General features: G+C 46.2%; 2 protein-coding genes and 1 long non-coding RNA gene across 9 annotated transcripts in view; 1 reads left to right on the top strand and 2 right to left on the bottom strand.

The window, feature by feature from the left end:
* Window positions 1-529: 529 nt before the first annotated feature.
* Window positions 530-9,217, top strand: RASGEF1A (RasGEF domain family member 1A). Its single transcript, XM_047073145.1, has 10 exons — window positions 530-742; window positions 1,919-2,041; window positions 4,202-4,339; window positions 5,207-5,428; window positions 5,980-6,054; window positions 6,399-6,491; window positions 6,951-7,053; window positions 7,141-7,220; window positions 7,965-8,156; window positions 8,966-9,217. Exons 1-10 carry the CDS (start codon window positions 548-550, stop codon window positions 9,215-9,217), a joined length of 1,473 nt encoding a protein of 490 aa, XP_046929101.1. The 5' UTR covers window positions 530-547.
* LOC124506978 (uncharacterized) lies at window positions 6,974-12,734 on the bottom strand. The gene is made up of 4 exons (XR_006960905.1): window positions 11,126-12,734; window positions 10,832-10,894; window positions 9,865-10,013; window positions 6,974-9,525 (listed from the first exon to the last, which is right to left on the bottom strand). It is a non-coding gene; the product is annotated as an uncharacterized LOC124506978 (long non-coding RNA).
* A 5,281-nt stretch (window positions 12,735-18,015) lies between these two features.
* The window catches only part of CSGALNACT2 (chondroitin sulfate N-acetylgalactosaminyltransferase 2), a 45,929-nt gene continuing 38,331 nt past the window's right edge, over window positions 18,016-25,613 (bottom strand). For 3 of the 7 annotated variants that reach the window (XM_047073137.1, XM_047073135.1, XM_047073136.1), the window contains 2 exons: window positions 25,063-25,144; window positions 18,016-20,082 (listed from right to left, as the gene is read on the bottom strand). In XM_047073137.1, coding sequence (XP_046929093.1) covers window positions 19,790-20,082; window positions 25,063-25,144 — 375 coding nt within the window. In that variant the 3' untranslated portion in view covers window positions 18,016-19,789. Of the gene's footprint in view, window positions 20,083-20,137; window positions 21,295-25,062; window positions 25,145-25,613 lie in introns of those variants that run through there. The other 4 variants (XM_047073144.1, XM_047073139.1, XM_047073141.1 and 1 more) reach the window with 3 other exon arrangements.

A 25,613-nucleotide genomic window follows, 5' to 3' on the forward strand; every position in this document is an offset into this window, starting at 1 on the left:
CATGCCTCCTGTCTCAGAGGAATAGCACATGGCCCCCTGGCCCACACTGTGCAGGGTCTGGCTTGTTACTCAGACCACTCTCCCGGCTCCTTCCCTCCACACACACTGGCCTCAGGACCTTTGCACCTGCTGTCTCTTATACCTAGAATGTTCCTTTCTTATTCCGGGCAGCTGCATGACTAACACCATCTTACTTGAGGCTGCTGTGACCACCCCAAAATGCTCCAGATCCTTCTCCTATGGGCATTGTTTTTCTCCATAGTTTCTCTTCTTCCACTGGGATGTGACCCCAGGAGGCAGGGTTCTGTGTGTCTGGATTCTAGGAATGAGGCCTGGTATGCGTGGAGCAGGTGTTCAAGAAATATTTCTCAGACACTCAGTGAATGTAGGGCTGCTGAGGAATCTGCCTGCCCATCTGAGCTGCCATTCAATGCCCACCCTTGGGTGGGGTGCCCCTCCTGGCCCTGCTGGGGCTCTCACTGTGCACCTGCACTCAGGCTGCGGGTGACCAGGCCTGTGACGCCTCTTTCTTCTCTCCCAGGAAACTATGCCCCAGACGTCCGTCGTCTTCTCCAGCATACTTGGGCCCAGCTGTAGTGGACAGGTGCCGCCCGGCATGGGGGAGCGAGGAAGTGGGGCCAGCAGCTCCGGGGACCTCGTCTTCCAAGAGGGACGCCTCATCTCTGGGTCCCTAGAGGCTTTGATGGAGCACCTGGTCCCCACAGTGGACTATTACCCGGATGTAAGTGCCTGGGGCCTGGAGATGGGTGGGACTGTTCGGGGTCACCTAGGTTCCAGGGGCAGCTGCTTCGGGGATGGGAAGGGAGGCCCAGACAGAGCTGGACAGAACAACAGGGGAGAGGCAGGCCATCAGGGAGTCTCAGCCCTACCTCCTGCTCTGCCCTCCTGCCCCTGCAGGGGAGAGGAATCTGCAGCGACGTCCCTGCTGACCCCAGGCAGCTGGGAGATAGCCTTGGTGGCACAAGGAAGCAGATACACAAGGGGTGGAACAGGGGTCAGAGTTCTGAACAGGGTCCTTAGGGAAGAGTCTAAGGAGTAAGACTGGAGCCTTGGGGTCCTGGTGAGGGTCCACCCAGCTGGGAAGTTTGTTTTGCAGCACCCATGTAGGGGTAGAGTCCCCAGGAGAGCTTCAAGCATCTTGCCCCACTCCTAGGTCCAACCTGTCTGCAGGCAGGAGCCAGTGTGAAGGTCTCCCAGGTGCTGACCCATGTCAGACAAAAGGCCTCAGAGAACCCTTGGCCCTGGGCCCTGTTCCCTGACACCTTTTAGTCCAGATCATGAGGGCCCTTCAGAAACTGTACCACACAGCCCAGGGACAAGGGCACATGGATGTGGGCCAGAGGGGCCCTGGTACAGCAGGTGGACATAAGGCCCAGAGCTGGTTGTTAGCACAGGGGCTCGTGACAGTCCCTGACGCTGGGTGCTGGGTCCAAAAATGCCCCACTCTGCCCACCATTGGCAAGACCAGTAAGGATCTGGATAAGAAGGCTTGGAGACTGACCCTGGAGGCACTGTGGGCTGGGCAATGGGCTCACAGAGGCTGGGAGAGTCCCACCAACATCCAGGTTTGGGTGTTAGCTCCTGCCGTGGGGTAGGACGGAGGGTAGGGGAGAATCCCAGCAGAGCAAGACTGCAGGGAGCTGAGCTGGTCAGGGGAAGCCTCCAGGAGCTGCAGGGAAGTGGGGTTTGATCTGTGCCTTGCAAGGGAGGCAGGAATTTGGGTGGCAGTGAGAGAAAAGGAAGGACGTTCAAGGTGGAGTAAACCATGCAGGAGAAGGCATGGCTGCTGGATGGTGCTGTTGGGCCCGGCAGGGGGCTAGACAGGCTGTGACCATAGCTGGAGGGGGCGGCACAGGCCCGACCTCCTCTTCATCCCCTCTCCCTGTCTCTTCTTCAGAGGACATACATCTTTACATTTCTCTTGAGCTCCCGGGTCTTCATCCCCCCTCATGACCTGCTGGCCCGCGTGGGGCAGATCTGCCTGGAGCAGAGGCAGCAGCTGGAGACCGGGTCTGAGAAGGTAAAGGAGCAGATGGGTGCTGCCTGTCTCCGTGCTTCTAGCAGGTCAGGTCTGGCTGAGCCCAGCAGGGGGCCCTCCCTGATGGGGCAGATTGGCTGGTCTCTGGCCTCCTTGGCAGAGCAGCATGGGGTGCATGCGCCTGGGGCATGGCGCCCCATTCGGCATGGGGTGCACACAGAGCCGACTACTCTTCATGGGATGCTGAAAGTAATTGCTCTTGGTGGGCACTCACACCCCTTTCCAGGAGAGAGCCACGGCAGACAGCTCTGCCAGCAATCCTGGTCAGTGCCAGGACCCCCCCCCCCCCCCGGTAGAAAAGCCGGCAGTGGGACCTGGGTCACTGACCCCTCCGGGGTGGGGGTCAGGTGGCAGCACTCGCAGGCTGACTCCTGCTCAGAGTGGTTTGCAGTGACTCAAATGGGGCTCTCTGCCCCTGCTGTCTCTTCTTGAGCCGGGCTTTGGGCGGCCGGGATAGTCAAGAAACCATAGGCTGTCCCTGGGGGCATGTGCTTCAGATGAGACTTTTAGAAGCCCAGGGTCTGGTGCAGAAGACCAGGTGGTCGGTGTGCCATCAGAGAGCTGGCAGAGCCTAGTCTGGGCTGTGGCAGAGCATGTCCCATCCCTGTTTGCTGGTGACTTTCCCCTCTACCTTCCCTCCACCAGGCTAGGCCACCTGCCCCTGCAGGTGTGCAGCCCAGGCCTGTGAACTGAGTCTCCTTGTTGGAGGGGTGCGGGGATGCGCTCCTGGAGTCCCTGGATGCGGGAAGACAGGCACTGAGCACAGCCTGAGGGTTAGGAAAGGCTCCTGAAGAGAAGGTGGAAATAAGTCCAAGCAGGGTGGCTGGGAGATGAAATTACAGGCTGAAGGTCAGCATGGAGACAGAAGCTTAAGAGGAGCCTGGCATGAACCCGCCAGCCTGTGTTCATGGTGACATGCACCGCAGGGCCTCTGAGGGGCTTCAAGGCTCTAGCTCCTGCTGAGTGTGGGGTGTGGTCCTCTGGGGAAGTATCAGCAAGGCCTCCTGGATGCTGTCTGCACTGGACTCTGGCCAGGAGGAGTGGCTGCAGAGAGTGAGGGGCCAGCTGGGAGAGGCTCCCCAAGGCATGGGAAGCCATCACTAGGGGACCAGCTGGGGACATGGCCAGAATCAGGCAGGTTGGAGGCAGCTCAGCAGGGGTGGGGGCAGATGTGGGCAAAAAGAAGTGGGGGTGGAGGGTGGGGAGAGGCCCACAGGGCAGCTAGAACAGTCCAGGTTGGGCAGGTATAGGCAGGCAGGGAGCTGGTCAGTGCTGGGGAGCTGTGGTGGGCACAGGAGGGGTGTGGGCACATGTATGTGCGTGGGACAGTGTGGGGCTGGGCCCTGAAGACCCGCTGGGATACTGCGGCCAAGCATTTGGCACATCCTTCTCAGGCCTTACCGGTGTGTGGACCCAGGGTGACGGCAGGGGTGCCCAGCCCGTCTTTAAGGATAGGAGGTCCGGAGAGGGATGCCTCTGAGTGTCTGCACCCCTTCCCGGCACTTGCCAACCTGTTGCTAACTGAGAGGGGACAGGCAAGAATCTCTCATTTAAAAAAAAAAAAATTATTTTTATTTTTGTTTTTGAGAGAGATACAGAGCAAGTGGGGGAGGGATAGAGAGAGAGGGAGACAAAGCCCCAAGCAGGCTCCACGCTGCCAGTACAGAGCCCGATGCGGAGCCTGAACCCACACACTATGAGATCATGACTCGAGCAGAAATCAAGAGTTGGATGCCCAACTGACTGAGTCACCCAGGTGCCCTGAGAGTCTCTGATTTTTAATAATTTTCCTTGGTTTTCATTGTTGTTGTGATTTTAAATGGCTAACTTCTAATTACAGCAAAGGAAACTAGTTTTCTATGTCATGGTTATGAGAGGACAAGTTTTTTGAAAATAAATTTAAGTGAAAAAGAATGCTGACGTAAGGGGGAATATGAAACCAAGCAGGTACAACAAAGCCACAGGTAGACAGAGTGGGGATGTCCTTCTCTAGAACCCTCGCCCCAGCATGGGGCTGGGGAGCAGGTCCCACGAGGGATAATGGGGGTGGGGGTGTTGCAGACCTGGGGGAGATGGGGAGGCTTGTACCACTGGTCATCTTGTGCCCACTCTGGAGGGTGACTTTACACCCTGCCACCCCAGGCCAAGCTGAAGTCCTTCTCAGCCAAGATTGTGCAGCTGTTAAAGGAGTGGACAGAAGCCTTCCCCTACGACTTCCAGGATGAGAAGGCCATGGCTGAACTGAAGGCCATTACCCACCGGGTCACGCAGTGTGATGAGGTGAGGTCTTCCTTAGACCCTGGCAGAACCCCTTGGGTATGTGTCTGGGGAAGGGGGGTCTACTCTCACAGGAGGATAGGTCTTCAGGAACAGCTCTGTATATGGTCCTCTATGCGGTCACCCTCCCAAGACAACTGCTGGATGGCTCCATTTGTGCCCCTCCCCACAACACTGCTGAGCTGTCCAGCAATGGGCCAGACTTGCCCTTGACATCTTCTGCATGTGGGAAACCCTGTGTCCCGAGTGACGGGCTGGAATGAGCCCAGGCCCCACCTTTCCTGGGCTTGGGGTGAGTGGAGTGGGGACCTAGTAAGAGGTTTTAAGAGCCTGTCTACATCTCTGGCTCCCAGCTCCCTCCTGGCCTTCTGTGGAGACAGGAATCCTGGCTGGCTGGGCCTCCACAATGAAAGTGCTCTGTGTGCTCAGCAGTTTCTATCTGGCTGGAGGGCTCAGAAAGCCCAGGGAGAGTTCGGGGGGCTGCTCCCACCCAGAGAGCAAAGGTTCCTGGTCCTGGAGGAAGCCCTTCCAGATGCTCTCCTCCCTGCTGTGGGGAGGCCAAAAGTATTTCAGCTGGACCGCATTAGGAAAACCATGGTTTTCAGACCCAGAAGACTACCCCTGGCCCTGCCCTGGCCCTCCGTTCCCATCCCCACAGGACAGCCAGCTGAGCCACCCTCCTCAACGGTACTCAGAGAAGCCCACACTGTGTTCCATTCTACCTTCAAAAGCCCAAACACTCATGGCAGGTTTTAGTAGGGAAGTGCGTTCAAAGTCGGGCACATCCCTGGAGAGGAAATGGGTTTCTCTGGAGAGGTGGTGGCCTTGCCGGCCCACACCTGCACCTTTGTTGTCTCCTGACCTCCACAGGAGAATGGCACAGTGAAGAAGGCCATTGCCCAAATGACACAGAGCCTGCTGCTGTCGCTGGCTGCCCGGAGCCAGCTTCAGGAGCTGCGGGACAAGCTTCGCTCACCGGCGATGGACAAAGGGTCTGTCCTCAAGACTAAGCCGCCAGCCACTCAGAAGGACATCCTGGGCGTGTGCTGTGACCCCCTGGTGCTGGCCCAGCAGCTGACTCATATCGAGCTGGTCAGTGCTTCATTGTGCTCTGCCTGGCATGGGGGTGGGGGTGCACTCACCAATGCTGGACCCCCAGCATCTTTCTCAACATAGTGCTGCAGGGCCTCCCCTGCTGGTCAGACTGGGGTGTCAGGTGAAGCTCACTTGTCAGCTCCTGGGTCCCTGGGATCACAGCAACCCCATGTATAGGGGAGGGGCTGGGGTGATGGGGACTGGCCCAGGAGGTGAAAGGCTTAGAGGGGGAGGGCCTGTTCCCCTGCCCTGTCACCTCATCTTGCCTATGCCCTGGGCTGAGAAGGTACCCTGCACCTAGGAGCCACTGCCCCCAAGACTTCCACCTCATCCCATGAAGCCCTGGGAGGGGAGGGTCTTGCAGACCCCTGGGGTGCATTTCAGGGCCTGCCCACTGGCTGGGTGCCCTGATCAAGGAGGGCCTGTAGTGCACCCCTGCAGAAAGGTCTTCACAGCTACTCTAAACATGGCCTATACCCCGAGTGTGGGGCCTGCCAGAGAATGGCAGGTTCATCGCCCCTCCTGTGCTACCTCCTCGCCCATCCTAGGAGAGGGTCAGCAGCATTCACCCTGAGGACCTGATGCAGATCGTCAGCCACATGGACTCTCGGGACAAGCACCGGGTGAGGGGCTGCTGTGTGCTCTGTGGTGGCCTTAGGGTGGGCCTAGCACCTATACCTATGCAGGGTGGGGGCCTTACAACCAAATGTTAGGGGTGTGGCCTGGTGCCTGCCCCAAGGGGTCAGCAGACAGCTATTCAGGGTGCTGCATACTGGAAGGGGGCCACTGTTCCCAGGAGCCTGGGGATGGGGCATCCTGGGAGACCTGGACCTGTCAGCTCCCCACACCCCACCATCACTTTCAGTCTCTTTTGGCCATGGTTCCTGCTCATTTCTGGGGTTAGGGCTGGGGCAGCACCTGCTGGCAGGGTCCTCAGGTTCCCTGTGACCTGTTGTGTTTCTCCCAGTGCCGAGGGGACCTGACCAAGACCTATAGCCTGGAGGCCTATGACAACTGGTTCAACTGCCTTAGCATGCTAGTGGCCACCGAGGTGTGCCGGGTAAGTGCTGCATGGCCCATATGGGTGGGGTGACACTGTCCCTTCTCTGGACCCACAGTGCTTCCTGAGGCTCTGACTTCTACACCCCTGAGATGATAAAACTTTGAAAGTGGAGACAGAAGTCTCCACTGCTGGGGCACCAACATCCCTGTTTCCCCCTACCCTCCAGCCAATCTCACAGTAATTATGAGACACCCATCCATGGAGTGTACCTGGCATGTTCTGTGAGTTTATCTGGGACTCCCTTAGTACTCTCAGACTGCCCTCCTGCCCCTCTGCCCAGCATCGAAAATGCTACAGCTGTGTTTCCTGCCTCTGCAGCCGATGAGCATCGCCCCAGCCCTGGGTCTGACAGCTCTGAGGGCCCAGTGTAGCTCCTGTCTAGGCTGCCCTTCAGGGACTGGTTGGGGGGTTACTCCTGTAGGGGGCTCACCCTGAAGCTGTTTGGCTGCTCTCCAGGTGGTGAAGAAGAAGCACCGGACCCGCATGCTAGAGTTCTTTATTGATGTGGCTCGGGAGTGCTTCAACATCGGGAATTTCAACTCCATGATGGCCATCATATGTGAGTGGCCAGGCCCCAGGGGCTTCCTATCCAGCTTCTGCATGGCCTACCTAACCCCACCCTGACTCCACCTGCTGTTCCCTACAGCTGGCATGAACCTCAGTCCTGTGGCGAGGCTGAAGAAAACGTGGTCCAAAGTCAAGACGGCCAAGTTTGACGTCTTGGAGGTAAGCACCTCAGCCATGTCGTACATTGGCCTGAGGAGGGGTGGGCCTCATCCACTCTGCCCCCTTGCTCAGAACCCACTGCCCACAGTGCCATCTGGTGTAGGGCATGTTGAGCTGGCCTGGCTGCTCTAGGAGGTGGGTAGCTGAAGCTCTCCTCGGCCCTTGGAACTTTAGGCAGAACTGGCATTGCCTGAGGCAAGTTCTAGAGAGTGGTTAGGAAAGAGTTTGACAAAAGTGGGTCCCAGGGTGTTGCTGGGGTGTTGGGTGATGCTGATGAAGCAGAGGCTGGCCTTTTCCTGGCTTGAGTTCCTGCGGTCCTGGATCATCCGGGTGGCCCAAGAGTGGGTAGGTTCACCGGCAGCCTTCCCTGAAGTATTTGATCACAGAATCCACTTTCTGCAAATGTGCCCTACAGAGCTTGTCAGTTTTGGGAGGTGTTGGTTCAAGTAGAAGGGCAAAGGAAGGTTTTGAAAGGAAAGAAGTGAGACCCAGGCTCAGCAGGGCAGGGAAGAGGTGTGTGTGAGCTGTGAGACTTCTCTGTAACTTTCCTCATGTTTGGATCCAAACCCGGTACTCAGCCAGGTGCTCACTCCCAGAAAGGAGGCCTCTTCTGGTGACAGTCCAGGGCTGCCCAGCAGGGAAATGCCTTCCCCATCGCTGTTTCCTGCTCTGCGAAGGGGCATTCTGAACAAGTCAGGGGTACAGGGAGAACACAGCCAACCAGGTCCTCCTGTCTGCCCACAGCACCACATGGACCCATCCAGCAACTTCTGCAACTACCGCACTGCCCTGCAGGGGGCCACTCAAAGGTCCCAGATGGCCAACAGCAGCAGAGAGAAGATTGTTATCCCTGTATTCAACCTTTTCGTTAAGGACATTTACTTCCTGCACAAAATCCATACCAATCACTTGCCCAACGGGCATGTTAACTTTAAGGTGAGCTCAGCACCCTTGTGGCCTGAGGGGAGGGGGGCCAGACTGTCCCAACACAGGGCAGAACAGACCTCTCAGCCATATCCTAGGACAGGTAAAATCTGTGCTACTAGAGCTGAAAAGCAGTGGCCCTTTGCAGAAAGGCCTTTAGGACTGAAAGCTCCAGGGTGGGTTATGTGTGCTGTTTGCGAAGTATAAGGGTGGCCCCAACACTGACCCCACCAGGGAGACAGAGAAGGGGCTACTTCTGGGGGTTTGGGAGTGAGGAAGGCTTTAGGCAAGAAGGTACTTGAGCAGGGAGGAGGCAGCAGAATTCCAGATGGAAACCAAGGGTAGCTGGCCAACGGTGGGAAGGTAGGACAAAGGTTATGGGGGCCTGTGTAAGAATCCATAACTCTTTCCTACCCCTTACCTGTGTGAGGTAAGTACTGGACAGCCCCGTTTCCCCTACAGCTCACCAGAGAATGAGATCATGACACGTTCAGGTTGGTTGTGCTGTGCTGGGTATGGCTGGCATACCTGCCTCAGCCTGGAGTCCCCGATGAGGCCCTCTTGGGGTCTTGCACGGGGGAGGCACAGACCCTGCTGCAGCCTCGGGCCTAGGCAAAGTGCAGGACCGAATGGTCTTGGGGACACTTACTGGCTCTGATGCTGCATAAAGTGCTGCCGTGGCCACAAAGTCAGCTGAGCAGGGTCACCGTCCCATCTTGCTGGGGCACAGAATGAAACCGGAACCTACGTCCCCTGCCCGAACCAAGGATTTCAAGCTTAAGGTGACAAATGAACATCCAGTTGGTCTTCTGTGCCTTCAGAAATTTTGGGAAATCTCCAGACAGATCCATGAGTTCATGACATGGACTCAGGTAGAGTGTCCCTTCGAGAAGGACAAGAAGATTCAGAACTACCTGCTCACGGCACCCATCTACAGCGAGGAAGGTGAGGCCCGGCTCCCCAGGGCAGCACACCCACCTCCCTACACTGTACATGTCACCCTGACTCCCCATGTCCAGGGCCTCTCCTCTCATGGGGGGTTGCCCTGGGAGGCAGTGAGCCCACAGGGCTGAGTACGTGAGGGTGGGCTGTGGGTAGGTGACAGGATGAGAATAAGGAGAGATGGGGCTCTGGAAGCCCCCTGATAGTGTTGCAGAACCAGGAAGCTTCTCAGTCCCCAAGCTGTGAGCTCTAGAACCCCAGGGAGCAGAGACCTGTGGACAGGCCCAGACCAGAAGTCACTGTCCCTTCCCAGGCCCAGTTGTACCCCTAGAAAGGAAGGGACAACTGGTGTGGTAGGCAGACTGACTGCATGTGGACGTGGGTTCTGAGGGGCTTCTTCTCTCAGCTCTCTTCATCGCCTCCTTTGAAAGTGAAGGTCCTGAAAACCACATGGAGAAGGATAGCTGGAAGACTCTCAGGTAGGAGAACCCCCAGGATGGGCCTGTGAGCCCCAGAGACCAGTCCCGTGCCCAAGTCTGCTGGAAGGGAGAGGACTGGGGAGCGTGATGGATCTGCCCTTCTGAAAGGCGGCCAGGGGTGTCTCTACACAGGCTGCCAGTCGGTGGGAGGCTGAGGACTTGGGTCTGAGTGTCGCTGACCCTTCCCCTCTTGGCCGGATCTTTGAATCCAGGCCGTCCCCAAATAGCGTGGCCTGCCTTCTGCCTGCCCAGGGGAAGGGCCTGCCAACCACCTGACCATTTCTCTGTGCCCTGCTTACCTTTAGGACGACTCTCCTTAACAGAGCCTGAAGGCACGGATGCAGCCTGCAGACGCTGGACGAAGCACACACATGCACTGAGTTTTAATCTTGATTGATAAGGGTTGAGATGAGGAGGCCTCACTGGTTGGGGTCCATTTTGTATATAACTTTTATGAAAAAAAAAAAAGTAATTATTTCATGCATCAACCTTTGGCACTTACAAAAGTTTTTTTGTTTGTTTATTTTAAATAACAGGGCAGGGCCCTGCTTCGGGGAGGGTGGGGAAAGAGTATCATGGGAGATGGCATCCATGATAACATCTTATTCTAATGAAATGTAGATTTTTATTTTCTACTTTTGATTATTAACATCTTACGAAAAAATATTAAAAAAAAAAAAACCCAACCAAAACCAATGTGAGCCCTGCCTGCTTGGACGCCCTTCCAGCCAGTGTCTCTGATGTCGGGGTTAGTGCCTTAGAGAGTACTGGAGGGCCGGTCTCCCACTCTATTCTTTTAGCCCTCAGCCAGCCAGTGCCAGGGAAATGCCAGGAAAGCTCTGCCCTGGGCCACAAAGTACCTGCCCTCAAAACCTAGGCCAGAGAGGTTCTAGCAAGAAGGGCTTGGCTGGCCAGGGGGCCTCATTTGCATACTTCTAGAAGCAAACCCTGAGTACAGGCTTTCCAAAGTTTACATTTTCATTTTCCTTTATCAGGGATTTAGGGGGTCGGGGAGGGGCAGGGGGATACCTGGCAGCATATTTCCATTGGAATATGTCTGGCAAATTGTTCTTCAACTACATTTTAGGAAAATAGAAAATCTAAAATAAATGTAAGGGGGGAGGGTGTGGTGGAATTGTCTGTTTCCCAGGCTATAACGGAAAGGTACACTGAGCTGTAATGAAGAGAGTACAAAGTAGACTTGAGGATAGGGACATTTAAAGCAGTTCCTGAAACTCCAGTACAAAATGAAAAGAAGCAACTTACAAAGCGGTATTCTAGCAGACTGCCTCCTCCTTCCCTCTGGGTGGGGGGCTCCCCTAAGGGAATCTGAAACAGAATATTAGCCAGACCAGACTGCTGGAGCCCACTCACAGAAAACTACCCAGCATTTGGAGGTATTTTCCATACCCAAACTTGAGTACACTCCATTTTCTGTCTTTCTGGCTGTGGGAGGGCAAGTCCTGATCCCTCAAAAGCCAGAGGTGGGCCATCTGCTCTGACTCTCTCTCCCTCACAGCAGGGCTTTCATTCTGCACAAGCAGATTCAGAACTACTCACCCTTGTTTCTCTCCGTATGCCTGGCTTCCCAGGAGCCTGCAGCCGAGATGCCCAAGTGAGGATGGGTCAGTTAGTTGCTAATTCCCAAAGCTCCTAGGAGAGCCTGGAGATGTGGAGGTGAGGCCTCAGGAAGGGGTGGCTCCCCAATCCGATATGGACGTCGCCCTCAGCCCTGGGTGGAACAAGATTATTTACACTGTATTGTCACAGTGTTTTTGCACTTTTCAGATGTTCTAGATAGTACATATTGTATCTTGGTAGTACATATTGCTTTGTTTATGTATTTGAGATACAGAAAGGCTAAAAACTTGAGAATATATATTTGGAATACAACGTTAGAACACTTTGTCTTGCGAGTTAAGGAGCTTTCATGTCAGTGTGCACTCCACGGGGTCATCAGTCCTAGTACCTACCTGATACAGTGTCTATGTTTGCTACTTTATTTTCCCAATTTGATACACACCTTACGATGTTTTGGTATTTTGAGATGAACTCTGAGTACAAAGCTGTACCGTAACACAGGATGTCAGTTGTTGGTGTGACTGGACGTACTTGCATCAATAAAAGAACATGTTGCTCCCCTTGCATGCCTGCTCTCTGCGTGTAGCTGGTGAGGCCTGATGGCTTGGCTGCTGACAAAGAGGTGTGAGGATGTCTAGGTCCTATACGGCCCTTCAAAGAAGGAGCAAGGGTCCCCCACCTACACAACACATTCCGACAAAGGGCTTCAAATAAATAATGCAAAACAAGACCAAGTTGTAGAAGAGTTGTGTTCTGGTCCTGCTTTCCTCAAGGTAAGATCCAAAACTGTATCACTAGTTGATTGTATCACATGGTCCTAGAAGTTTGGGAAACTTAACCCATATAAGACTGTAAATGCTCCTTTACTACAGGACTAGTCAGAACTGTCAGTGGGCTCTGTGGGGCTCTGCTGGGGCAAGGGAAGTTGGGGGTGCCTGCTGACATCTTTCTGTAGAACAGTTTGCAGAATGCAGTTCTAGATGGGGGCTCTTTCTGTTGTGATGGGTCACCTTCAAGACTACTAAAGAAAAGGGATTTGTTGAAAGGCACACGAGAGTTTGTGGAATTGAAAGAAAAGCATTGAGACACCGGAATGGAAGCCAAACTCCCACCTGTCCCTCTCCAGCCTATGCCACTGCCACTCTGTCAACAATGCCCAGGCTGGACGAGATCTGCTCTACAGTTCACTGAACCTTACCGTGTTCCCTCAGAGCTAACTCGGGCTCATTTTTCAACGTGTACAGTGTCTGTCATCTGCCCAACAGAAACTTTTCTGTGATGGGCGTGCTATCTGCATTGCTGCTAGTTACATCTGTGCACGGAGATGTGGCCAATACAACTGAGGAATGGAATTTCTAATTTGAGGTGTAAATAGCTAGTGGCCACTGTACTGGACAGAACGCTAGGTCTGTGGGGCTTTGTCACCTGCTGTCCTTCCAGTGGCCTATGGACAGCACACAATAGGTGCTTAGGTGTTTGTAGAGCAATGAGGACACCTATGAGTGAGTTTTGGGTAAATGACACTTTTTCAGTCTTTATGATTCAATGGACTTCTTAATTTCCAGGTAAAGTCATTTTTGAAAGTTTCTACCTACCTCAGCTGAAGAAGGGGCAGCACATCCTTCAGGGTGTACCTTGGCCGTGGAGCTTGAGCTGGAAGTGCATGGCGAGCTCTCTTGGCTAGCTGTGGTGCTCCTGCACCCACAGGGTAGTCCCTCTAGGGCATGCTTCTCAAGGTGTGGCTCTTTGACGGCAGCATTAGCAGCACTGGGCACTTGCTCAAACCGATCTCAGAGTCCCTCTGCAGGCTCGCTAAAGGGGAAGACGGGGTTGGGGAGTCCAGAGTGTTTGGGAAGCTCCTCTGCTGATCCTCACAGCCCACTTGTCCCAGGTGCACTCTGCTTTGCACACATCAAACCTCCACGTCACTAGTGCACGTCCTTTAATGTACTATGGTCCTGTGCTCGCACACATTCTTACAGAGTCCCCTTACAGCTTCTCTGGTGAGTGGTGCTCTGTGCTCCTCCGGGCCCCATCTGTTTTCTCACCTGATACCGTTGGCATCCGTCTTGCCCACCAGTCTTGGCTTTCTGAGTAGGAGCCACTTGTGTAGCTGTGTGGCCAGCGATCAGCAAGGTGTGCAGCTCCTACCACCACCATATGATGACTGAATGCTGCCTTTCACTTCACACACACATTTGAAGAACAAATCTATGTTACAGCATCATGTGACAGGAAATAAGCTAAGGATCTCTCCTAAGGCCATAGAGACTTCTGTGACAAAACTAAGATTATTTGTGAAATATATACCCATTACACCTATATATAAAAATAATGTCCTGTTCCCAAGGGAGGCAAGACAGGATAAGCATAAGAGCAAGGAATCAAAAGTTAAACTATTAGGATTCGAATCCTAGTTTCCAGTTCTCAGCAGGGTATACTTGGAAAAGTTGTTTGTCTTTTAAAGCTTCCATTTTCTTAAGATTGAGATGAAATTACAATACTCTCTGTCTCATGGGGTTGTTGTAATGTTACACGGCAGAAAGTGCAGTGCCTGGTTCATTAGAAGCAGTCAGTGTTAGCTGGGTACTTGCAGTGGCACCCCTGATGAAACTGAACCCCACTTCTCCCACAGAGCAGAATCTCCTGGGAAAAGTGAAACAAGAATTATAAGTGACCTTCTCAAAGGGACAACTGATGTTCTGGTTGATATATTCTAACATTACTGAAAAGTCACTTGTGTTAAATTTAATCAGTGTATACATATATGAGGAAAAATCCCACAAATTGGGGATTCTGAACTACTTTCTAAATGAAAAACCTATTACCCACATACAGGCTAGTGACCTTAGATCATACCAACACGATTTCTGTTTTTATTGCCAGAAAGGAAGTCATGATAATGTGAGGAAGGTGAAGGGCTACCAACCCCTTTCCCCTAAATATCTATCTTAACATACCCCAAACTCTTACGTATGGATCTTAAGCAACAATGTTGAGGAAACAGTGTTGTCAAGTATATAAGAAAACGTGGGATTTAAAAAATTCATTTTCATTTCTTAAAGAGAATTTGGCTCTTCTCCAAATTTGGTCATAATTCTGAAGAAATTACGAGAGTGTAAAATTGGAAAATATGAAACAAGAGACATAAAGGGCACGGAGAACACAACAATAGGTCTAACATGTTATTGGAGCTTTTGAAAGAATGAGGTAAAGACAATGAAACATAATAGCTGAATATCTTTCAGAACTGATAAAAGACAATAATAATCCAAGGGGCCCAAAGAATCTCAAGCAGGTTCAGAAAAAAAACAAAAACAAAAAACCCCCAAAACTCTACAAACACACATATCATAGTGATACAGAACAAAGAGGAGATCCTGAAGGCAGCCAGGAAAAAAAAGTTGATTACTTTCAAAGGAGTATCAACCTTAAGCTGATAACTTACTTATGAGGGAAATAACTGAAGACAGAAGACAGCAGAATAACATCAATGTGCTAAAAAAAAATTCCCAACCTAGAATTCTATACTCTTCAAAAAATATTTTTTAAATGAGATAAAGATATTTATGAACCAAAACGGAGTTTGCTATCAGCAGACCTTCACTGAAATTCTAAAGATTGACTCTTGACTCCCACACTATATACATAAATTATTTCTAGATGCATCATAGATCTAAGTATGAATGGCGCAACAAAGATGAGAAGGGAAGTTATAAGCAATCTTAATAAAGCACCTAAAAGAAAACAGGAAAATTTCTTCTTTACTTTGGAGCAGGAAAAGGTTTCTTAAATTGGATACCAAAATCACTGGCTATAAAAGAAAGAAAAATGATAAAATGGACATTAAAATTAACAGCTTTTGTTTACTAACAGATAGCATTAAGAGAATGAAAACAGTCCCCTGCCTCGGGGAAGGTATTTGCAATACATAACCTGACAAAAGACTTGATCCAGAATACAGAAGTAACTCCTACCAATCAATTAAAAAAAAAAAAAAAAAAAGGCAATTTAAAAACAGGTAAAAAAATGTTACTAGGCATTTCAGAAAAGAAGATCTTCAAGTGGCCAATAAGCACATGAAAAGATATCATCTCCCTAGTAATAAACTAATAAAACCAAAATGAGAGAACTGTACATACTCAATAGAGATTAAAGGGTCTAAATTGAAAACATTGAAAATACTATGTTGGGACAATGTGACACAACTGGATTCCTCACACGTGGCTGGCAAGAGTGAGTTATTTGAAAGGACTGAAAAAATTGGCCAGCCTCTGGCAAGGTTAATCAAGGAAAAACAAAAGGCACAAATAATATCTGGAATGAAAGAAGGGTTATCACTATAGATCCTGTACATATTACAGATATAAGAGGATATTGTAAACAACTTTGTATATTTCATCTAAATTTTCAAATTTATCACTATAAACTCCTAGAAGACTGCACCTTATCTATTTTTTTTTTTTTCAACGTTAATTTATTTTTGGGACAGAGAGAGACAGAGCATGAATGGGGGAGGGGCAGAGAGAGAGGGAGACACAGAATCGGAAACAGGCTCCAAGCTCTGAGCCATCAGCCCAGAGCCCGACGCGGGGCTCGAACTCGCGGACCGCGAGATCGTGACCTGGCTGAAGTCGGACGCTTAACCGACTGCGCCACCCAGGCGCCCCGACTGCACCTTATCTAAAATAACACAATCAAAACTGACTTTAAAAGAAAGAGAAAATCTGAATAGATCCATAATCATTAAATAAATTGAGCCAGTGATCAGAAATCTTCCCCAAAAGAAAACTTCATGGTCATGTGGCTTTCAGGTAGTTCTGTCAAATATTCAAAGAGGAAATAATTCCAGTCTTACAAAACTTTTTTAGAAACAGAAAGAGGAAGACCTATCACTGACTTTATAGGTTAGCATAACCTTAATAATTAACTCATGAACACAGATGAAAAACACCTCAAATGTATATACACATAAACACCCATACACACACGAATACATACACAGATATGCAAATGAAGTGTGTGTGTGTGCGCACGCACACACGATAAACTAAATCCAGCAATGCATAATAAGAATAATATATCATGAAAGATTGGAGTTTACCCTAGGAATGCAAGGGTACTTCAGAAAACTGATTAACTTAATTTAACATCTCAAAGATGGAAAAAAAACCCATATGATCATCTCAACAGATGCAGTAGTATAAAGTAACTTTGTTAACTTGATAAAGGGTATTTATAAAAACACCTTCAGCAAATACCATACTTACTGATGAAACACTGAGAGTGTTCCCCTTGAAATCAGAAACATGGGCAGGAAGTCCACTATTATCACCTCCAGTCAACACTGCACAACAAATCCCAACAAGCACAGTAAGACACGGAAAATACATAAAAACTGAAAAGAAACAAAACTTTTACTACTCATAGAGATATGATTGCATAACAGAAAAATATGAAAGAAGCCAAAAATACATCACTAGAATTAAGTGTTTTTGGCAAGGTTGCTGAACACAAGAATCAATTGGGTTTCTAAGCACCAGCAATAGACAATAAAAAAAGAAAAAAGATAGTTACAATGGCATAAAAAATGCAAAGTATCTAGGAAAAATCTATAAAATAATACCTGTAAACCCACTGTGTGAAAAAGTATAAAATTTAATTGAAAGACAATAAAGACCTAAATAGATATGTCGTGTTCAAGGACTGGAAGACTCCGTATCATAAAGATGTGAAATGTCCCCAAGGTGATCTTAGAGATTCAATGAAATCCCAATCAAATTCATGAAAGTTTTGTGAAACTTAACTAGCTTATTCTAAAATTTATATGAAAATACCAGGGCCACAAATAGCCACGACAATTGTTAAGAGTGGGCAAGTGACTAGCTCTTAGAAATACTCATTTCTTATAAAGTTATAGTAATTTAGGCCATGATGTAAGGGTATGGTGATGGACAGAAAGCCTAATTGAACAGAAAGAGCCCAGAACCAGACCTCTCCATGTATGGAGATCTGATGGATGGGAATGGTTCTGCAGATCAGTGGGTAAAATATGGACTATATTGTAAGGTGATGCTGGAAAAAGTGTAATACAATCCTTGCCTCACGGCACATATAAAAAGCTCTTCCAGTTAGGTTAAAGACCTAACTAGGAAAAGCAAAGCTATATATGAGGTATTCAGAAGACAATATAGAACAATAGCTTTAAGCCCTCTTTCCTTAATATAAGGTTATAAATCAATAATAAAAAGTAGAATCCATAAAGGGAAAAAATAGTCACATTAAAGTTAATTTTTATTAATGAAAAAGTACCATCAAGAATGGGAAAAAACAAGCCACATCCTGGGAGGAGATAGTTAACCAATAAGAACTGGTTATGTGATGAATTCCTATGAACTGATAGAAATGGGCAAAAAGACTGAAATGCAAATTGTAATTATAATTCATGCCTAAGGCCTACTAGATTAGCAAGAATTAATAAACCTAACAAAATTATTGCCAAGGATGCAAAATGAACTGTCTCACAGTGCTGAAGATAGTCCACTTTGGAAAGGAAACAGAATGTACACACAACTGATGACCCAACATTATTACTAAAGAAATTCTTGTACACTGACACATATATAGTCGGGAAAACTAAGAAAGACAAGTGAAAAATTATCATAGAAATCAGAATGGTTACTATTATGGGGGGTGAGGGTTTGTGATTAAGAAGGGGCACACAGAGGCCTTTCACTGACAATGTTCTTTATCTCACTCTGGGTAGCTGTTTGCTTTATTACTCTTTAAATTACACAATTACATGTTATATTCTTTTCTGTATTTATGGTATTTTGCAACAGAAAAAAATTATCACATTTTCATTTAAATTTTGATAATAAAATACTTTATTGGTACCATTTAATGTCAAAGCCACAGTATGTTTCCATTGCTTAGCTTCCATTTTTAAATTAAAGGCTAGTTTTTTTTTTTAAAAAGGAGAAAAGGTAAAATCACTTGATTCTGTCAAAAAACAAGATGCAACTTACCTTCGCAAATAATTAGGTTCTCTCAGTTTAAATACCAAAATTCACTGGTCTTCATAATAAATAACTGTATATAAAGGAGACAATGGCCTAATAATTCTGTAGAGAACATTTTACACATCTTAAAAAAAAAGCCTAAATGCTACCCAACTTAAAACTTGTAAGAATAATTCATAAGAGTTACTGTAAAATGAATTCATGTAGCACCAAGAAATTTGGAATTTATATTTCAGATGATACGATTTACTGAATAAAAAGTAATGACTTTTCTTCTGTGAATTTTCAGGGGTTTATATACAAATAGGAAGGATACAATATAGGTCCCTTTTAAAAGCCAAATCAAAATCTATGCATGCCTTTCACCTTATCTCCAATTTCTGGATCTAGCAATTGACCGTATGGTAAAAGGTCCATGTGTGATAAATAACATAGTACAGTCCTATCTGAATATAACTTCTTATGCATCTTGTCTCATTAACATAATTTATACCTCAAGTAAAACAATATTCTATCTGCAAACAATACATTTCTCTAAAATATTCTGTAATTCAGATTTCCATTCAGATTACTTTCCCCTCCACCTCTTTTTGCAAATCAGTGTAATCTATGGTATACCTCATTAAATTGTTTTTCTTCAAGAAACTCTCTCTCAACTCAAAGTAGCATAACATTACAAATACAGATGTAGCATATATTAACATATTAGGGAAAAAAAGGATAATAAATATATACGGATTCAAGCTAAATGAGACAATGCAAAGCAAAAAACACACAAAAGCATGCTATGTTCATCTATTCTGAACCACTATAAGAAGGCCCTGGTAGCACCTGGCTCATGTAAACGGATGTTCCCAGATATCACCTGCTCTCCAACATAAGTAAATGTTCTAGTAAAGACATTTCCATGTTTGTTTACTTAAAACAATCCATAGCAACTGTGACTACTAATCCAGAACATGATAACACATTATAGTTTTAATCATGAGTCATAGATTCTAACCTAAGTATTTTCACTATTACTCATTTGTTTAATACCAGACATTCAGGGAGCTAAGCAACATTAAGCGTTTTTATTTCTGATTTCTTTTGATTGATTCTGAATTTCAGATGTGTCATTTAGTCATCCTCTGCTTCAGTGAAAAGGTTTCTTCAAGCAACTGACTAAAGGTCTTAATATAAAAGCAGGTTGACTCAGTGGTCAGCAGGTGAAGAACCCTTGTCCACCCAACCCCTCCATAACACTCTGTCCTCTGTGCAGGACTGGATGCTCCTGACCCACCCTGAGCACAACACATTCCATCCCTCAACCCAGATGCAACCCGGGCACATCAGAACATGGGTGCAGGGTAGAAACGACCTCAAAACTACTTTTGGGGCAAACACCAGATTTCAATTTGTCAGTGATTCCAAAGTATGGTATTCTCACAAAACAGGCTTTGCACTGAAACACTTGCTTTTTCTTCCCATATCAAGTTAAACTGCTTAAAGTAAAGTAATGCCAGAAAGAACACAAAAAATAAGCGTGTCTTCTCTGAAAGAGGCACTGCATCTGGAATTGGAATTAAGGCTAAAAAAATAGTGCTGGTTTGTGGTTCAGACTAGTGTGCCAATGATGACATTAACCAACAGCTTCACTATTTGTCCTGTATGCCTGTTTGTGAAGATGGGTCTCTATCTCCTCCCTGAAGACCAGCATTCCCAGGTGCGAGTGAGAAGCCTCGTTCATGGCTTTGGACTGGATGCACATACGGTACTGCTCGGGGGTCAATTCATCAGCACAGCGTTTCTCATGCCAGAGGTGGAAAAGACCAGGAACCGGAGTCCGAATCACAATCAGGTCACCATGTAAGTATTTTCGATAAAGATGAACATCTTCTCCACCCCAACCTTTTACTTCCATGTCGAATCCACCTGCAGGATTAAAATGGACTGTACGTAACTGTCTGACAGCTAGAGCACAGTCAGACCTGATAAGGATCAAGATGTTCTGCTTCAAATGACATGGCATGGTATAGCCTAAAGACACCTCATGGAGAAGACTGACATCCTGGTTTGGAAGTCAGTTAGGAGCAGACATCTAGGAGCGCAGGGTCTGTTGTCCAGAGTATCAAAATGAGATTAAATATTTGAGAATGCTTTGTAAACGTCAAAGTTATATAGAAAATCTGGAGAAAATCAAAGGAGAAGGAAATATAAATCACCCATAATCTCACCACCCTTATTATAATTAACATAATTATCCTTTGAGACGTAAGTTTTTCTGGGTCACAGAAAATTTTCAAGAGGAGAAAAGAGAAGAAATGTCTAAGCTGAACATATACATTTGAGAATGGGCACACAGATGATTTAAAGCCATAGGAATGGATGAAATTACTGAAGGAGTTTAGAAAGAAAATAGGGCTCGGGTCTAAATCCTAAGTAAGTAATGCCAACATCTACAGGTTAAACATGCAGAGAAAGATAAGTCAGCAAAAGAGTCTGACAAATGGCACCAGAGGATGGAGAAAATTCTGGAGATCAAGCTATCAGAGTAGTCAAACGAAGAAAGTGTCGTGAAGAAGAAATGGTCATGTGTGTGCTGCTCAGTTAAGAGCTTAAAAAGACCCAGGTAGACCTGGAAACATACATGTTATTTATAATCTTACCTACTAGAACAATTCTGATGCAGTGATGGGGCAAATGGATAACTGGAATGGGTAAACACATGAAACAGGAGAAAAAGTTGAGACTATTTTCAAACTGGCTTAAGCTGAACAATGAACTTTCTAAAGAAGCATGGAGAACCTAAACCATTTGGAGTTTTCTGAAAAACTAGAAAAGATTTTTAAAAACTGAGAACAAACTAATTCTTTAGGAGCTAGGTTTCCAAATTATGTCTTCTGTCAAATAATTATATGCCACTTAATTTCACCCTTGAAGGATGACAATAATCCTGAGCTCTCTGAAAAGTATTACTTTAAATAGTCACAGCCTTACTAATACACACTATGTATAATACGTCTTGGTTTTTCTTCCTTGTAGATATCAGTTGTTCAAATATTAGAGATGGTGTAGATACTTAACATAAATGGGAGACTTCCAGTTTCTGGTCCAGCACAAACAGAGCTTAGAAGTCATTTCATCCTACCAAAAAGTAAAAAAAACAAACTGAAAAATGTACAACTCTTCTCAGATCCCTCAGAGAAATAAGGTCACAGAGCAAATGGCTACCTCCAAATTGGAGAGACAGGCAGGTAAAACAGAATCACAAGTATCAGAGCAGAAACCTACCAATAGAAATCTCCAGGGGAACCAGTACTGGGGTAAGGTGGCGGTGGGCAGAGTGGGGTGGAAATCTGAACTGTAAATGACGGAGAGTTGAAAATTTCAGGCGGCCCAGTCATAGGAAGGTCCCTATACTCCTTTAGGAGCTCTAGCAAAACTGTGACGACTGGAGCAAAATCCCCTAGTGCTTTCAGCAGGGCAGTGGAAAGTGATCATTTTGAAACAAGCCAGAGAGAACACTTTATTCTTCTTAACAAAACCTGCCATTAGGAGAAACTATTTTACCTGAGTCGAATCTACCTGGGGGAAGGACATACCCAACTCTAGCCCACTCTATCCATCCTGTTCCACCTTAGGTTGGGGCAGTGTCTGAGAAACACTTGTGAAGACATATAATCTCACTTCAAGGACTGAGGCCTAATCACAGGTATATAGAATGCTTCCTCTTTTCCTACACTTCACCACCGATTACTAAAGGCCTTGCCCCATACATTATGTTCAGCTATGAAGAGAAAATGAGGCATACTAAAAGACAAAAAACGATTGAAGACATAGAGCAAGTATCAGAACCAGACTCAGATATGGCAGGGGTATTGAAATTATCAGCCTGGGAATTTAAAACAACTAATTGATATGCTAAGGACTCTATTGGGAAAAGCAAGAACAGATGGGTAATGTAAGCAGACTGAGAGCTTCTAAGAAAGAATAGAAAAATGCTAAAGATAAACAATGTAACAAAGGAAGAATGCCTTTGTACTGGCTGAGGAAAGAATCTCTGAACTTGAGGACACATCAATAGAAACTTCCAAAACTGAAAAGGCAAACCCAAAGAAGACTGGGGGAAAAAACAGATCAGTACAGAATTTCTAAGAACTGTGGGACAACCACAAAAGGTATAACGTATGTATAATGGGAATATCAGAAGGCAAGGAAAGGGAGAAAGGAATAGAAGCTCCACAATGAAAGAGGCCAAATTCCAAACAAGCACTGAGAGGATTGGGACTCCCTTTCTCATCCAGCTTATAGTTATAAGGTAGACGCTCCATTCCAGAAGGGAGTGGGACTGCTCTTCCCCTACCCCATGAGGTAGGGATGCCACTCTGAGAGAAGGGTGCCACTGTCTTCACCCCCCCACTCTGGAGGAGAGGCTCAGAGATTTTTTTCCCCAGGGGAGGAGGCAGTACATGAGAACAAACTGCTTCAAAGCTCGACCCAAAGAAACTGACTTTATTTGAAACAGTGTGCAGAAGTTCAAGCCTAACAGGGCTCTTGAAAATAATGGAGATTTTAGTGGTAAGCAATTCAGAGGAAGCTGATAGCTCCATTAGAGCAATAAGCTAAAACGTAGGCCAGTTAGTTTACTGGAGAGAAACAGGGAAAGAGACAGCTAAGAAGAGCCCTTTTGAGGTCTGAACAAAACTCAAAGATTTGCCTCAAAAACTACCTTGCAAAAGGGTTCAATTTAACTGGGTCAGACTGTGGAGCAATTTATGCCCCAGAGCCCTGTCAAAAACAAGAGTGCAAACCAGTGAGCAATTAGTGGAGTCTAACAGATGGGAGTTACCAACAGAGGCACAGAAAAAGTAAAAGAGAGCTCTACTAAATTCATGTCATCCCAGGGTGACTGTGCACATGTCCTAAGGAGTGACAGGAGAGGCTTCATATTGCTGGGGGGGTGGAGGGAGGGTGGGGAGTTAAAATTCATTAACATAGTAAAGCTAAGTCAATAAATAAACAAGCAGAAAACAGAACAAAAAACAAGCCCTGGAGGCAGGGGGGGAGAATTCAATATCCAGACTTGCCACAATAGATTAACTAAGATGTTCAGTTTGCAAGAAAGAAATTAGGAGGCATGTTAATAAACAGAGAAGTGTGACCTGTATACCAGAAAAAAAGTAGGCAACAGAAACTGTGAGAGGGCCTAGATGTTGGTTTTTACAAAAATTCCAAAACAACCATTATAAATATGTTCAAAGAATTACACTTAAAGAGAAGGTAAGATAACAATGTCTCATCAAATGGGGAATATTAATTTGATGGGGAAGTCATACATATATATAACATATATATAAATATGTATATATAGAGAGAGAGACCGAGAGTGCCAAATGGAAATTCTGGAGTTAAAAAAGTACAATTTAAATAAAAAACTCATTAGAGCAGCTCAACAGAAGATCTGATCTAACAAAGAATCAACAAACTTGAAGACAGATCAACTGCGATTATGTAATCCAAAGAACAGAGAAAAAAAGAATAATGAAAAATGAACAATCCCAGAGAAATGTGGGACACCATTAACTGCACCAACACAGATCAAACAGGAATATGAAGAGAAAATAATGAGAAAGGAGCAGTGAGAAGTAACACAGGTTAGAAGGCAATGATGTATACTCGCTGTTTCATTAAGCCAGAAGTAAGGGAAAAGGGCATTAGTTTCATTTAATAGTCTTTTCATTGCTATTTGCTGATTTTCCATGATTCAAATGTTACAATAATAAAGAGACAAGGTGGAGGAATTTCCAAAACAAATGCATGATTATAAAAATGAATGTAAGACAGACCTAAAAAGTACATAAAATATATTCTATTATAAAATATAAAAAAATAAATATATATATGTATGTATATATATGTATATACATACACGCATAAATATATAAAATATATTTTTATATGCTGTGGAAATGTAGCCACTGACTGATTAGGAGACATGGAATCAAGTTTCAGCCTGCTTTATTTTTTATTCTGTGTGTGAGAGAGAGAGAGAGAGAGAGAGAGAGAAGGAGGGAGGGAGGGAGGGAGGGAAAGCGAGCGTGCACAGGAGGGGGAGAGACAGAAACCCAAGCAGGCTTTGTACTGTCAGCACGGAGCCTGATGTAGGGCTCAAACTCACGAAGCAAGATCATGACCTGAGCTGATATCAAGAGTCAGACAATTCACTGACTGAGCCACCCAAGTGCCCCTTCAGCCTGCTTTCTTAAACTGTACTCTGACAATCTATTTTTTGCTGGGTAAGGCTGAAGCCAGAGTGGGGGCAGGGGGCTTAGACCAGATTCTTCAGGGTCATCTCTGGCTTCAAGGAATGCATGATTAAGCCAGTGACTATAAGTCCCCCACTCTAACTTCAATCAGAGCTAGAAAGACCAGTTGTCTTTTCATTTGTTTTTTGAATACTAGGATTTCCATAAGAGTTAACAGATAATTAAAGAGGGGTTTCATCTCTAAATAAAAAAACGCCAAAGCCCCTGGACTAGATACTCTAATATTACTTCCAGATGTAATAATCCATGAGCACAACACCAAAGTTATGTAGAGATCTTTTGTAAGAGCATTCAAAACAACTGCAAATATTGGTAACAAGACAAACCGATGTTTTTAAAAACCAGTGTTTGATTTTCAAGAAACAAGTAAATATTCTGTTACACCTTCATCTTTATGATCTCATTTTTGCCACTCAGAGACATTATTATAAACTTTGCCTTTCACATCTCCAGACTCCTCTTTTTAGCCAATCTCAGACATTCATAATTTAATAGGAAAACACTCGATTCTCAGGCCTTTAGAAAATGCCATAAGGCCCTACAGTAAACATGTATAGTCCTATTCTTAAATGTAAGATACACTTACCAATGGTCAGGAAATCTGATCGATACTGACAAGTCATTCCAAAGCCAAAATCTCGCCAAAAGCCAGAATCCTTTTTGTGAACCTTTGGTTAAAAAAAAGAAATTCAATTTAATCCCTCCAGACCTAGGTTTCAATCAACAATGAAAAAAATTAAGATACTTTCCAAATAATAATTTTTCCTATCGCTTATGTGACTGAAAATGGATCACATGCATTTATATTATTAAATCCTTACAAAACCAACAAAAAAACAGTACTCTACATGAGCAAAGGATTCTTGCCATATTTAATTTACCCGAATTCAAGCCCTTACAAGGTGCAAGCTGAAGTTACTAGTAAACAGTATGGTGTCTGAGCTCAAAGGAGCTTACATTCTCTTCTGGGAGGGTAACAGTTGCACAAACACATACTGTAATACAATATAATTACTTCTACACAGATCTTATTTGGTGCCTACTCAGCATTTATTCCTTGCCCCTTTCCTGACTGTACACACTTTTGCTCTGGTAATTCTCTGGCCTCATGTAGCCCATGAGCTTCAGGGAAGCTCC

The sequence above is a fragment of the Lynx rufus genome, unplaced genomic scaffold (genome assembly GCF_022079265.1).
Source record: "Lynx rufus isolate CCGP_SWC_20201006 ecotype Redwood Valley unplaced genomic scaffold, mLynRuf1.p SCAF_11, whole genome shotgun sequence".
NCBI lineage: Eukaryota > Metazoa > Chordata > Mammalia > Carnivora > Felidae > Lynx > Lynx rufus.